This window comes from Drosophila santomea, chromosome 2R (genome assembly GCF_016746245.2).
Source record: "Drosophila santomea strain STO CAGO 1482 chromosome 2R, Prin_Dsan_1.1, whole genome shotgun sequence".
Taxonomy (NCBI): domain Eukaryota; kingdom Metazoa; phylum Arthropoda; class Insecta; order Diptera; family Drosophilidae; genus Drosophila; species Drosophila santomea.
The window spans coordinates 15,399,704-15,415,264 of NC_053017.2; the positions used below are offsets into that span (position 1 = coordinate 15,399,704).

The 15,561-nt window shown below is 45.3% G+C and overlaps 1 protein-coding gene across 6 annotated transcripts in view; it reads right to left on the reverse strand.

Annotated features, from left to right (window-relative positions):
- Positions 1-15,561, reverse strand: part of LOC120444956 (zinc finger CCCH domain-containing protein 18) — a 64,555-nt gene that overhangs the window by 18,591 nt on the left and 30,403 nt on the right. Inside the window, exon 13 of one of the 6 annotated variants that reach the window (XM_039624971.2) lies at positions 5,550-5,896. The exons of the other annotated variants lie outside the window; for them this stretch is intronic. Within the exon in view, the coding sequence (XP_039480905.1) occupies positions 5,808-5,896 (89 nt within the window). The 3' untranslated portion in view covers positions 5,550-5,807. Of the gene's footprint in view, positions 1-5,549; positions 5,897-15,561 lie in introns of those variants that run through there. 6 annotated transcript variants of the gene reach the window in all.

A 15,561-nucleotide genomic window follows, 5' to 3' on the forward strand; every position in this document is an offset into this window, starting at 1 on the left:
CACTCACACCCGCTCTCTCGCCGAGAGTCCAGAACAGCGAGAGAGCGTACACTGTTATTGATGGCTTGCTGATACTTTTGATGATAAAGTTATCTTCGTTTCAAAGTTACATTGGAAACTGGGTTTAACAAAAGATTTTATTAGACAAAAACTAGCAGTTATTATAAACTTTTTTTTGCAAGTTCTTAATACTTTTGCCACAAGCCTAGACGTACACCTCCTTTTCCCCCAGTGTACGCCCGCTGCTTAGAAATGGTGAGTGAGCGGAGCACGGCGACAGTCGGCGTCGGCGTGTGAGTGAGCGAGTGGCGGAGAGAAAGTAAGAGAAAGAGCGGAAGCGGGAGCTGGAGAGGAGAGGAAAGGCAGAGAGCCGTAGAAAGTACGTAGAGTGCACACGCAGCAGTTGTTGTTGCTGTTGCTGTTGTTGTGTGGAGCAATTTCGATTCGTGTGCACTCTGAACTGCTGAACTGCAAACTCCCGCTCATTCTGCTGCACTTTTTTTGGGGTGGATATGTATGTTGATGTGTGCTTGCTGCAATTTTTGGGGGGCAACGGCGGCGGAGAGAGAGCAAGAGAAGCAGGCAGAAGAGAGAACCGGTGAAGACGCAAAATGGTGGCCACCGCAACAACAACAAAAATACAAAACAAAAGCAACAACAGAGGCACATCGTTGAGGTTTGTCTCTGGTTGTTTTTGCTGTTAGCTCCTTTGTTGCAGCAACACCAAAAACAACAACAGCAACAGCACCAACAACGACAACAACAGCTACAACAAGTGAGTGCTGTAAACAAAACCTGCGGTTCGTGTGTTCAACACCTTGGCAGAACTGCAGCAGCGCAGTCGCTGGCCAACAGAAGCATCCCGATCCGGGTCCGGGTCTGGGTCCAGTTATTCCAAGTGGGCGCCAAGTGGGTGGGTGGGTGCTGCAGAAATATTGTTGCCTACCTTTTGGGGCGGCGACGGCGTTGAGAGCTTAAGTTGAGTTAATTATTGCAAAACACAAACAAACACGTCTCCTCCACATAAAAGTCGAATGTGGGTGTAGTAAAGTGCAAAGCCACAGAGCAGCGGGGCGTCTAATTGGTGGTGCGAAAGTGGTGGTGGCCGGAATGGTTTGAGCCACCCAAAAGATTGTGTTTTGATTGCAGAGCGTGTGTTTATCGGCTCAGTGTGTGGATTTAAAGATATTTTTAATAACGTTTTCTCTATACCACAAAACTGTATGATCATTTAGAAGCAACAAATTTTGATATATTTAAGACTTTATGAAAACGTACAAAACTCTGAAATAATACGCAACAAAAATTGATACTGTTACTCTTTTGTTTAACCATGAACATGTATGTCATGCTCAATTAGGCGATCCTTTTCAAAACGCCGGGTCTGAAGATCGTTTTGAGCGGGTTGCCACCCCGAAATCCCCGAACCCAAATTGATTGCAAACAAATTGAGCATAAATTGAGCCTCAGGGGGTAAAAAAAAAAAGATGCGATCCTCGATCCCCTACTCAGAGAAGTATTACCTAACCTCAAGCATCAAAGAGGTGCCAAGGATTCGGGTACATAAAAAAGGACTCTCACCGACATGTGTGTGTGTGAGTGTGTGTGTTTGAGTGGCGGAACAAAGACAGCCTTCATGATATCCTCGGATGAGCATTTGGCTGGTATGCAGCTTCATTCTCATGCGCCGCTTCTGGTTACCCTGCCCCTTCTTCATCCTGCTGCCGATGCCTCTTCGTCCTGGCTCCTTTTTGCTGTTGTTGTTATTTCGGGCTCTGTTTGTGTGCACACACACTTGCACACGGAGCAACGATTACGATAACGACGTCGCTGTGACGGCGGCAGCGCAGCAGGCGGCCTCATCGACAGCGGAACAACTGTGTGAGCACATTGGCACATTTAACAATGCCTTCTATACATATATGTGTGCACAGCAGCGGGCAGCAGGATATACGTAAACTTAGGACGCAAAATATTTAGAAAAATGTCTATATCAATTGATTCAAACACCTTTTCGTGTCAATTTGAACACTTGTAAATGGAAAACATTTAAATTCCTACATCATTTCAGAGTGTAATAGGATCAAAACAAAACTAGAGCTTTTATAGTCAAAACCCTATATTATATTATGTGGCTTATACGGAGAGAAATGTTAGGCTTAACTGACTAACTGCTATTAAGTTGACCGCAGCTGTGCACTCCTATGTATGGCAGGCAGTCGAATAGGCGGTGCAGTGAGGCGACGAGGAGAGAGGCCAACTCAGCAGGCGATGCGTGTAAAAAGGATAATTTGTCAATATGTTCGTTCGTTCCGGATTTGCACGGCCTTTGCCGGCAGTTGCCAGTTGCCAGTCGCCCATTGCCATCATCATTGGGCCGACGAAAATTGGATAGAATGGTCCGGGTACTCGGTATCCTGGCTTCTGGGTCCTGCCTTTGGGCCGTCGCCCCCCGCAACCCCTTCGCCCGTCCTCGAATTCTTTGTGCTCCTCTGCCGCTTATTCAATTGCTCGCTCAGTCAACGCAATCCTGCCACGCCCCCCACACTCCCACTTTTTCCCATTTTCCGACGACCACATACCGCCCCCCACCCCCCCGTTTTCAGTTGGCTGCTTGCACCATTCGGTTAGCAATGGTTAATAGGGCTTAGGAGCAGAAATTATTGCCTTGTTCAGTGTGAAGCAGGCCAAATCGGATGAGTATGACCAGGATATTGCCGGCTCTTTGCGGATGGGAGTGATGGGGTGCGAGGTGCGGGGCTTTGGCAGGTTGTAGGGGTTATACTATGGTAGGGACGATAAACGTTCGATGACTGGGATGCATTGGATGCATTCGATCTCAGTGAATTAAGTGGTTACGCTAGGCAGGAGAAGCCATGAAAGGGCTTTGTGTGTTAGCAAATTAGGTACAGGGAAGTACTCTGGAACTTTTCTTTTAAAGAAGTGTGACCATATCTGGTTACGATAAAGTGTGACCACAATCCTTTGAGCTTGGAAAAATATTGCATTTCAATAAGAACGTTTGATTGTTGCATATCTTTTATAATAATTGATTTTCCATTTACTATAGCTCCACACCACCCATCAAACTTTGTACAAACTGTCCAAAAAATATGGGAACTTGTTCAAAACCAATTACAGTTCAAATCTCTAGTGGCGAACACATTCCAAAAAGGACGATAAGTAATGCAGGGAAACGGAAACGGAGGACAGGGAAAGGGAAGCAACAATCAGGAACGCCAAAGCAAAGCAAAGTCATCGCCAAAACCAATAACACAATAGACTGCCAGCCACACAAAACTCGACCAAAAGCACCCACCTCCCCCAATGGCATCATCACCACCACCATTCTCATCTCCCTTTACGTAGAAGGGGCAACCGCAGGAGCCCTTTGCACTCCCTGAACTCCACCACTCTCTTTCCAATCCCTGTGGGCAGCCTCGAGACACTTCTGCCATCGTCGAGGACAAAACGCTGGCGATGAGATTTTAAAAGCCATTTAGAAAAACACCCTCAGACACAAAACAAATCCACAAAAATACCGACACGGATACCAGAGGATGCACCAACACCATCGCAAGATCACACACACACACACACAAGTCAAACTCATACACACAGACACACTCACACTCACACACACACACACATAGAAATAGCAAACTCGAAAGCAGAGTAGAATAAACGCAAAGCTTACACAAAAGTGGCGTTAAAAATGATGCGGAAACACGATGTTCGTTAGGGGGACGAGGGGGAGAGGGCACGAGGTGGCGCAAGAGCAGCATTATGGGCAACAGGGGGTTAAGAGAGAAGGCCGAGGACAACGTCGACAATGAGCCTTCGAGGGAAAACCGCTGCTAAAACTTCACGCTTAAATATTTTTCACACCACATAGCGACAAGTTTGTGAAGACAGGCGGGCAAACAGCGAAAGAGACGGACGATTCACAGCCGGAAAGAGAGCGAGCAAGTACGAGTGCGAAAGAGAGGGTAAGTGAGGACTATAGGACTTCAAAATGGCACGAAACCCCACGGAAGTGCGAGGAATTCGCGGACTGGAAAAGCTTCGGGGCAAATGCCAGAGCTAAAGGAGGAGGGGAGGAGGAAATGGGGAAGGACGACGAGAAAGGACGACGATGTTAAGTAGACGGTAAATGTCTAAATACCCTTTTTTGTGCCAGTGCCAAATGCCTGTCATTCCGACAGGCGACCGCAGATGACTTGACGAGTGAGCAGTTTTCTGTGGCAATTGGTGAATCCGTTTCTTGGACACCGAGAGCTGAATGCGAAAGTCACGTGGTTCGCTGACAACATGTCCAAGTGGACACGTGAATATGGTTTCAAACTATTTAGTTGCGAAAACGCTCAAGGGAATTATAATAATCATGAAATGGTCATGTCGAACATGAAATGATTTATGATCGTATTTAAGATGTTCTATTCGTCTTCAAGTACCAAGTGCAGCCCCAAATTGACCACTGATACCAAAGTAATGCAATTGCAGCTAACGAACTGAACTGAACGGAAAAGTTCGAAATTCAGTGAATGCAGAAATAATTGCCATGTCCCACTCAATTACAGTTTGCAGTTTGCTAATTCTATATATGTAGTAGAAGTAGTAGTATTCCCCAGAAATCAATATGCTCACTTCTTCGGTTCGTAGGGCAAACGAGTCGAGAACCGCAGATGCAGAGGATGAGGAAGGAAAGCGAGAACCCAAATCTAAACCGAAACACAATTGTTAGAAATTAAAAGGAAAACTTTAATCATACCCGCGGGCAGTCGCAGCAGCCAAGCGGGAAACGGAAAATGGGAAATGGGGCACGGGGGAGGTCCGTTTGCAACTGTCTGAGAATACAACGAAACTTTTCCAAGTTTCCGGTCGTGTGTACAATTTTCCGTGCTCATTTCCGCAACCATTTCCTTCGGCACACACACACACACATACACCCATTTACAGAAGCACAATAGCTGTCCAAAAGGAAGCAGCAGAAGCAGTCGCCAGTGCCAGTGCCATTGCCATTGCCTGTGGAGGGAAATTCGCCAAGTCGCTTGGCCTCGCACAATTGTTGTTCTAAGGACGAAAAGGACTTGCAGACAAACTTCCACTTGAGGTCAGCGGGTGGGCGGGCGTTGAAAAGTGGCTGGATGCACAGCATACACATGTAGCGATTACTTCTCTCACTTGCCCCAAAAGGAACAGGATTTCAGTCAGAAAGTTAAGCTAGTCAGTGCACCACCCTATAGCACAGTACAGCATCGATAGCCATAACATTTGTAGCTGGATCTTAAATAAAATCTACCACAAGCAGTCATTACTTCCCTGGGAAAACTACTCTCAAAGAAACTGTAGGTGGATGTAAATATTTGATCCATTTTTATAAAATACACTTAATCAAATTCGAAGTTTATGCAACGAGTCCCCACTGTGCTTGCATCGGCTTCCGCACTATTCGGATAACTTTTTGCCGACTTCCTCTGCCGCTGACAGACGTCACGGGGGCGTGAGGGCAGGATCTGGGGAAGGGGGCTGAAGGCTGACACGAGATGAGATGGAGAACTGAATTTTTGCATGCTAGCAGGATGCTACGGTCCCGTCCTGTGTGCACAGTCAGTCAATCAATACGTCAGTTGGGCTCATCAAAAATTCCAATCACAAATTGGCAGAGAGTCGAGAGTCGGCCCCCTCCTCCAGGTTTTCCCAGAGCTCCAGAGCTCCCCTTCCGTTTTGGCTCCGCACTTTCCTCGCTTGATTTCCCACACTTCCTGCGAGATTGCGAGTCCGTGAGGCTGCGAGGTGGACGCAAGTCAAGCGCAGGCCCAAGAGCAGGACCTCCACTCACTTGACTGACCCCGGTTGGACACCACCAGGGGATCGAGGGGCCGCGATAGGTTGTCTGGGGGCGTAGGCAATAATGGCATTTAAATGCAGGGTCACGTATCAATTTACTTGGTTATTAGTTACGAGCCCTCGCTTCGGACTTGGCCACTGGTCAAAAGCACTCCCTTTCTCTCTGACCCCAACTACCTGTCTCTATCTGGCATCCTAGAGTGCGTGTGTATGCGCTTCTGTGGCTGTGTGCTCCCCTTTTTTGCCCCACCTGCTCCACTTGCCCTTTTGAACCGACGTACAAATCCGGGCTGAGCGCTCAGTTTGTTGCTCTTTTCGCCCGCTCATAACGGATATGGCTTTGTGCTAAACTGACAGCACAGCTCCGCACCTGACCCACAGTCACCGCACTAGGAGCCACCCACTAAACCACCTAGAAAACCAGCCAACTAACCACCCATCCACCACCCACAGCACTGCACCATGCCATTTCCCAACTGGAGAGCAGCCAGCCACAGTCAAAAGTTTTTCACTTTTCAAGTTCTCGCTCTCGGTTCTCGGTTCCTGCTCTCGGTGGATGCACCACCCCAAAAAACCTCAGAACCACCCACGAGCACCACTCATGCACCAACCGAGCGCCACCAGACCCCATTTTGGTTGCAGTTCCGGGGCTCAAGGAGCAACTGGCAGGCCATCTTCCAGCCGAACCAAACACACACGAATCGTGTGGCCAGGATACGAAGCCATTGTATCCTTATGCTGAGAGAGGCAGAGTGAGGCAGGACGAGTGTGGAACAGAGATAGCTGCGAAGCGAGTGCTCTAGCTATGTGGATAGGTGCCGTGCCACAGCAGCAACATGCAATGTGCAACAGCAGCAGCAAGAGCAAACAGCAGCAGCAACGGCAGCTATGCCAGCGAAGCATTCGGCGATACACAGATAGTTACACTGAGAGAAAGTAGTCGCAAAAACTTTAAATAGAAAAAAAGAGCTATTATAGAACGCCCAAGTGGTTCTATTCGATTTGTAAAAGCAATAATTTGATTCTGTTTCTAACTATCTGGCTTAACAAAATTACCCATAACAATATTTAATATATGTATATAAATATAAATAAAACAGGGATAAATTTCTTTCAGTGTGCTCAGAGCAGGCGAAAAAAATCACCATTTCCTGAATTCGGCTTTCCATCGATACCTTCACACAGGCGTCAGAGCTTTGGGAACTGGTGCACTCACACGGACACTAACGCACACACACACTCAAACGCACGCTCACACACACATGCTGGAGGAGCCCTCGGTTGTGGCTGTAAAAAATATTTGCAGGAGAGGAGCAGCAGCAGGAGCCATTTAGGGTGAGCAAGTGTATGGCGGCTGCCACAACAAATCCCTAAACAAGCAACAACAACCGGCGCACAACACAACTTCCGACGTCGACACCCAGCGTCAATATTCCTAGACTCGTCCTCGTCCTCGACATCGTTCTCGGATTCTCCTCGTTTTCGTCCTTGCGAGTGGGCTTTGCGCCGCCCCCACGAATCCTGCTGCTTCTGCCGCTGCATTCTGCATGTAGAGCGGAATTTCCGGTCTAACCTCACAGCGCCCAAGCGGAAATACAAGCGGATTAGCTTTTAGATTTATATACTAACAAACACCGATTAGACAGGTGGCCAGGGTGGCCATGGTGGCGTATCCTGATCCCAGAGAGAAACGGAGAGGCCAATAGAGCGGGAATCCCGGAGAGAAATCGAGAGAAGTGTAGTGCTCAGCACTACGTGGAACTACGAGAGATGTGGCTTGGTAATAAAAGCGAGAAAGGGAGAAAAATTGAGAATCGTAGAGAGTGTGAGTGAGAGTAGAGAAATGGGGTTTCCAATTGGGAGAAATGGGGGTAAACACACTCTGTACATTTCACCAGTTGGTTGGTTGGTAACCTTGTTTTTGTTGCTCCCATAGCTTTTGGCATTGCATTTTAGTGTTTCCTGCTCGAAGTTCAAATGTGAGAATATTTTCAAATTTTCCTTTTTCCTTTCCCCTCTCTGTCCTTCTCCGTACACCTGTCCTTTTTCCTCTATCGCTCTGTGCTGCTTTGGTGTTAATTTTTCAGATGCCAGCCAACTTTTGGGTTATTTTCTAACTAATGGAGCGTGGTGAAAGTATTTTTCGGGCATTTTTTGTGCTGCTCATCAAAGTCGAAAAGTGTACTGCTTGGAAAATTCCAGGCTAGAAAACAATTTGAAAATGTTATTAAATGGATATTTTAAGATGCAGTTCGAATATTTAGCTATTTGTCATTGAAGTAAACAAATCAAAAGTCACTTTGATTCCATATCAATCTTCAGTATCGAATAACTTCAAAACGCTTTAGAAGCACGTTGTAAAAACTTCATCCATCAGCAATTCATATTTCGTTATGATTAAACATTCAGTGCTTTCGCGGAACAACTTTCAGCTGCCAAGCTGCACAAATCACAACTCCCAGACTATTAGTCCGTGGATTTTTAAGATGAAGATATAGATATAAAGCATTTTTTGTGCGCTACTTGGGTGTTTTGGGCGCTCGAAGGAAATGGTTTGCCACCTTCGAAATTGCAATGAAAGTCGTCGTCAAATTGTCATAAAAATGCGATAACTTTGCTTTGTGTTGTTCTGGGGTGTGGTTATTATTGTTGCTGTCGTTGGTTTTGTTGCTTTTGTTTTATTGTTTTTTTTTTTTGTGTTTTTTGTTCTTTTTTTTCTGCTGGAGGAATTCGCGTTGTTTCTGTGGCTGGGGTGTTGTCGTTTTGCCAACTACGAGAGCATGATAAATTTTTACGATGTTGCCATAACAATAAACCGAGCTTCGGCTGGCTCCGGCATTTCAGCGGTATGTGAAAAGCGCGCGCGGAAAATGCAGAACGTGAAAAACTAATAAAATCTGATGCTACTGCTACTGCTGCTGCTGCTGCTGTTGGCAAGCTGCGAAACTTTTATGGCCAAACTACGCGCTCCATCAAAACGCAGCGCACAAAAAGGGGTAAGAACGGGTGAAAGGGGTTGAGTTCGGTGCAAATGTGAAAAGTGCACAAATAGCTCAGGTGCAGGGTCGGATAAGCGAGAAAGTCGTCAAAAGGGCGCTGATGCAGCGGGAGTTTTTCCAGATCCCCCATACCAGGACATAACCGGCTTTTGTGTCATCCATGGCAACGCCACCATACCATTCCATCCATTCCACTTCCGACATTCTGAAAAGTTGTTAAGGCCCAAGAAAAAAGGAAAAACAACACACTCTGTATGACAATGAACGATTATTTTTCATAACGGTGTGCAGCTTGATTGATAGAATCTGGAAGGCAGACTGCCATTTAAATATTCTCTCCAGATAAAGTTTGAGTAAACCGCATTGGAGATCAAGGATCTATTTCAAATTTTAAAAACTAAAACACTGGTTAAAAATGTAGAAGTGCAGAAAGTTGTTTCCAAAATCGTAGCATACAATTCAGGGCAATTTGTGATTGAGCTACCCAACCTCTGACCTGTGTTAATCAAACTCTTTGCTAAATTTCTCCAGTGCTGCAGATCAATCATGCAAGTCACGCACTCAGTGCCCATTTTACATGAACTTTTTTTTTTTTTTTGGTTTAAGCCCGGGGCAAATGCCTACATGCATATATAAGGGTATGTACATGAGGATACAACCAAGTGGATGTCACCAAACCATGAAAATAGGCCTTTATTTTGGAAGGGGAGGGGAGGGGGGCGGCAGGCACTCGGCGGTGGGAGCAGGGAAGGCGGTAAGCCCCTTGTTTGGCTTTAGGATATTTTTGGATTTTGGTTTTGCAAATGGATTTATAACCCCTTGTGTGATTTTATAGGCCCTTAAGCCATTGTTCAAATAACCCGGCGTGCCAAGCCACCAATACCTACTGGCACACCACCCCCCAATCAATCTGTCCAACCGCCCCCCACCGCCCACATATCCACATTGTTGACTGACTTGCAATCCTGGATTCATGGGAGGCGTATGCGTATCCTTCTAATGATATTTGAGGAACGGATGTGTATGTAAAACCAATAATAAGACGACCGCACCGGGGCGAGGGAACTAGGTGGTTGCAGAAGGCTAGAAGGATGATTGGATGAATGGACGGTTGGATAACAGGATGGCCGGATGGCAGGATGGCAGGATGGCAGGTTGGCAGGATGGGTCATATTCCTGGATGGGCTGATGGTGGCTAGTAGTCCATGGGTGGGCTCGTTCTGGCCGAATTGGTTAACAAGTGGTGCGTGTATCAATTCAATTGAATTTGCAAATGTTGTTGTTGCCCACTGATGCATGAAGGGCCCATGAATGCCCAGAAGCAGGATCCGCATCATTATCATCATCATCAGCTAACTGAAGTATTTTATGATGTATCCCAATGCCCAATGCTCAATGCTCAATGCCACTTGATGTTTGTCTTTCGATATTGAAGCAAAGGCAACGGATTCCAGGGAAGCGGATTTACGCAGTTCGAGATTCAAGTTTTGGGGGTTGAAATACTTGGCCATCGAAGGCAGGAAAAGAATACGCAAAGGAGCACAGAACTATATGTATCTTCAGACCCTCAAAAGTCTCTTCTGCTTTCCGTATACACTCGACCATGAATTCTATTCCGCAGCTCAAACTAGTACTTCAATATAAAAACTTTAGTTTTTTTTATAAAGGCAACCTTAAAGAAATTAAGAAATTACCTTATTTATGAGCAATCAATTATACATATATGTATTGAGCAATGTGCATGCATATATGTATGCTGGTGGTGTATTAATTTCTATCCATTTCATAATCATATTTGAAAGCAAATTATGCTTTCTGTGCATTCAACCCCACTGCGAAACAATTTTAACACTTTTCCGCTTAAGCAGATGAGCGTTAATTAAAAAATCGTGAGGCGGTGCGGCGCAGCACAAAAGAAAAGTAAAGGAAGCGGTCATAAATACCGTGCAGAAAGCAGCAGAAATACAGCAACAACAATGGGAAACAACGTGAGCGGGCAAAGCAATGGCAACAATTCAATTAAAATGCCAAAGGGGCCTCAATGGCATGCAAAGCGCTCAGGGGAGCGAAATTAACCCCTATAAACTCGTAATATGCTCAAAATGATGCACTTAAAAACACATTAATCACATCGACAATTATGCCGGACGCATGCAGGCATTTGTGTGCGTGAGCGCACCACCGGCAAAGTGGATACAACTGGCAGAGGGGGGAGTAAAGAAAAGGAGCCGACACGTGCTTAAAAAAAGACGGGATTCCCCCCCAGTTCCCTCATAGAGCGGTGATGTTAAGTACGGACAATTAACAAGAAAAGCAACCACCATACAAATAACTTATTCCCAGCGTATCGAATTAAAACGACGAGGGGCGCAAAAAAGTTGCCTTAATTAATTGAAAATGCATTTGAATAATTGGAAGTGCTTCTTGAACAGAAGCATAGAACATCAGAATTAATAAGATATTTCTCTTAAGAAACTCTATTGCCTTTCTCTCGGTGTACACAAAACGAGAGCCCACTGCACAAAGAATTGAAAGCATAAAAGCTTTCGTGTCGTCATTAAAAACTGTTTTTGCTAATTAAGTGCTCAATTGAGCATTCAATTTCACACACACACACACACAAAGGTGGGAAGTGGGAAGGGGAAGGGGGGTGCACGAGCAAACAACTGCGAAACAGGGTAAATACCCATCCAAGCAGAACAAAAGCCCAGAAAACAGAAACCAAAGCAGAACCAGAACCAGAAGCAGAAATATCATCAGCAAACAAGGTCCACAGCTTTAGACGCCTCTGCCCCACCCCCCTCGACCACCATACCCCATTCCGCTCCCCCATCAGCCTTCTTTATTCTTTACCTACGGCCAAGGCAAACGAAATGAAATGAACGAAAGTATAACAAAGTTGGTTTATTTGCTCAGTTAATGCAAAATGATTCCCCCGGGGGGAGGTGAGGAGGAAACAGGAGTGCAACCGCACAGTGGAGACTGCCTACAAGGGAATAGAGTGTTATCAGAACCATAAAACAAATAGCACGGTTTCAAAATAGAGCTGCATAATAAAACATAGAACAATTTAATTAAATTTCACTTCGTAAAAGTTCTAAAAGCATATGTATGATTTTTAAAATTACCAACGATCCGCAAAAACGAATATTTTTGGCGGTGTAGCAGAACAACCTAAAATGTACGGCACAAAGGGGGCGGGTAATAAAAATGAGTAAAGGAAAACACAAACAAAACCCGAGTCGACATAAGGGTAAACACGATTCAATAAAATTACGCTGAAAAGTATGCAACAGAAACAAGCAAACAAAGTGAAAGGCGAGGGGGTGGGTGCGGTGTTGGGTGTGATGGTGGGTGGGTGGTGGCGCTCGAAAGCTGGTCTGAGCTCATAAAGCAAACAGTTACTAGGCGCTGACGAAGAACTGAGTAAACTGGAAATGAATGCCAAAGCAAACGTGGCGAAAAAGAAAGTGCAAAACAACAAACAGCACGAAATACAAAACCGAAACCAACAAAAAAATAAGCGAAAGAAAGAAACAACCAAAGTACGCCAAAGGAAGCGAAGAGAAAAAGTACTTAAAAAGCTCACAAGCAAATATTTATAACAGTAAATCACTTTGGCGCTGGCACACATACACAAACAGACGCGCAAAGGAAGAAGGAGCGAGGTGAAGCAAGTGAAAAGTGCAATAAAAGAAGCAACAATGGTACACTCTAAGAAAAGGCTTCGATTTGTAGAAGTTTTTAATGCGAAAACTGTTGAAATAAATTGGTAAATAAAACATTGCCTTTTAAAATACTAATAATAATAATATAAAATCCCCCCGAAAATCCAAATATAATATTGCAAGTTTTAGTGAATGAAATTTTATCTCCCGCTCTAGTTTTCTCCTCTTTTTATTCAGAAAATATCCCATGAACCGCCCATTATTTTTCCCTGTGCACCTCGTGCTTTACAAATGTTATTGTACCTCCGTCTTTGTTGCTGTTTCGCAGCAAGGAGCAACTGGCAAATATTTAAATTCGTGCGCTAAGGCACACAATAAAAACGTAAACAAATACAAAGTAAATATGGCGGCGACAGAGGCAACAACAAGAAGCAACAAAAGTGAAACAAGAAACAAAAATCGCGCACTTCGTGTCTTGGAGAATTCACCCCCTTCTCTGCACCACCACCCCACCCCCTTGCACCTGGGGGGTTGGTAGAAGTGCAAGTCTGGTCCTTAGTTGTTGTCAAGTTTTTAATTAAATTTGGGACTGCAGTTTGTGCAACAATAAAGTAACGAACAACTAGCTCGAGAACCCGAAAACTTTTCGTATAGCAAGCAACTGCGAAAGGGAGTCAACAATAAGATTATCTTTTGGCATCAGCTTTTGGGCCACTCGATGAAGATCTCATAAGCCCGGCTAATAGAAACCTTGTGCAATTTATGCGGCAGCAAAATATGCAATTTCATTGCTCGGCAAACTTTGTGCAAATAAATGCATTTCATTTTTATCGAATTGAGGTAAATGAAAATATTTGTACTGCTACGCAATTGTCGGAAATAAATCGATGCCTACAAATTGAATGGGGAAAAATACAGAAATTGTTACTCGATGGCTAACTCGATGTTCCGGCCGCAAACGAACAAAAGAAAACACACAGTGGGTGCCAATGGGAATGAACTACCGGCCAGTTGCCTCAAATAAATATGTTTAACCAAATTGCTAACCGACAACAGGCCCCCTTGAAGGGCTGGAAAAAAGGACGAGTCAGGCGTAACATATTTATTGACATTGCGGTTGCCGGACCGAGAACTGAGAACCCAAAACCCAGATCCCACACCCAGAACCAGGACCAAGCTCAAACCCGTGCTCCCACCCGCATCCGGACACACATTGGATTTCAGTTAGCAGTTAGCTGGCAAGCAACCACCGCCACCACCACCAACACCACTAACCAGTGACACAAGGGCCACAAGACCCACGATGCCTCGCACCCGGCGTCCCGATCCCCGATGCCCGATCCCCAGAAACCACCGAATGAGTGGCACTTGCAAGTGTGGTGTTTATGTTCCATACATCAAGGGTTTATGGGCTAAACGTTTATGTGTCTGGCAACAACAAGCTTTTAAAGGGTTTCCATACAGACAGCAGCACATACATAGGAAAGCTTCTCTAAACAGAACTTCCAAATTTTTGTATCAACATTAATTAAAATAAATAATAAATATTCCTTTTTCGAAATTAAGAAATTTATGGTATTGCACTGCCTAATACCCACTATGATTGACTAACTATAGAACCAAAGCAATTAAAATGGTTGCAGCTACGGAGGCTCCACTGTACACCCCAGCACAGAGTCAATGCCGAAGTTTGCCTTGGTAGCGCCACTTGAAATTTCACTTACACCCACACGGAATGCCTTTTCGTGCCACTGTGTGCGTGCGAGTTGACGTTGCACACTTCGTTGACTCCCAAAAGGCGCCCACACTCAAACGGTTGACCTCAGACGTCCGCCCCCGCTCGCCCCACTCCTCGGCGCACCCATTGGGTGGGGGGAAAAGCGGGTGGCGGGCTAACGTATTACAAAATGTATTTTATCTTCATCGATTGGCAGAATTTATATGTTTTTTCATGCCACATCAGCGCTTTATGTGAGCGGCACGGACGCAGGGGGAATGGCACAAAGGACGAAAGCGAAACGGGGAATCACCACCCCCTCCCCACCCAAGTGAGTTGAGGTTATGTGCTGACAGCCACGAGCACAACCATATGCATATATCTTTTGGATGGGTGTGTGGGTGTGTGTGGGATAAATCAGCTGCTGCTAGCAGATGATGATGATGATTACAAAGGGATGAAGTTGTAAGACTGCGCTGCCGACAAAGATGTAAAGCGTGTTGCTCGAAATGGAAAATGTCCTGTCCAAATGGGCAAGACAGTAAACCGATTTAACACGCAAATCAATTGCCTGAATTTGTTACCGTTTGAAGCAGGGAAAATGAAGCCTTAAAAAACTCTGAAATATACCATAAGTAACTACTTGTTTTAAATAATAAAACGAAAAAGGAGAATACCTACTGCCAGCAAGAAGGCCTAGTAATTTGTCTCCAATTTGACGAACTTCACAGGAATTCAAAGCGGAAACACACCCACCGTGTATTGAATATTCAAGGAGTAGGAAAATCACCATAATCTAGGACTAGAAGTCAATTTTACTTTGCATAACTCCCCTTGAATATACATCATACACGTCCCATTCTTCGGCACTAGAGCTCCGCTGTCTGCAATCATGTTTGCCAATTATGCAAATGACGATGCGAACCACTGTGCAAGCACTGTGGGCCCAAACCGAGTAAATACTCGACAAACACTTGGCTACGTGTTTACCACAATTTACTGCGACTTGAGTCAGCAGAGCTAGCTGACTGCTGTAGCAAAAATAAATGCACTGCACACTTTTTTGCCCACAATTTCCTGGAAGTTTCAAGCTTGTGAAATGGGCGTGCGGTGGGAGGGGTTTCTGGGTTTCTGGGTTCCAGGGGGTCGAGCACAATAAACTGAGAAGGCACAGCAGGAAGGGTCGGTGCGGGGCTTAGGTCGTAGCTTGCCACAAGCCAAATATGTCTGTGTCTGGGCCTGGTTTTCAACTCCGAACCCCCAACACCCAACACCCAACCCCCTCCTGCAAACCACACCCCTCTGCCTCGTTCACACTTTTCTTTCA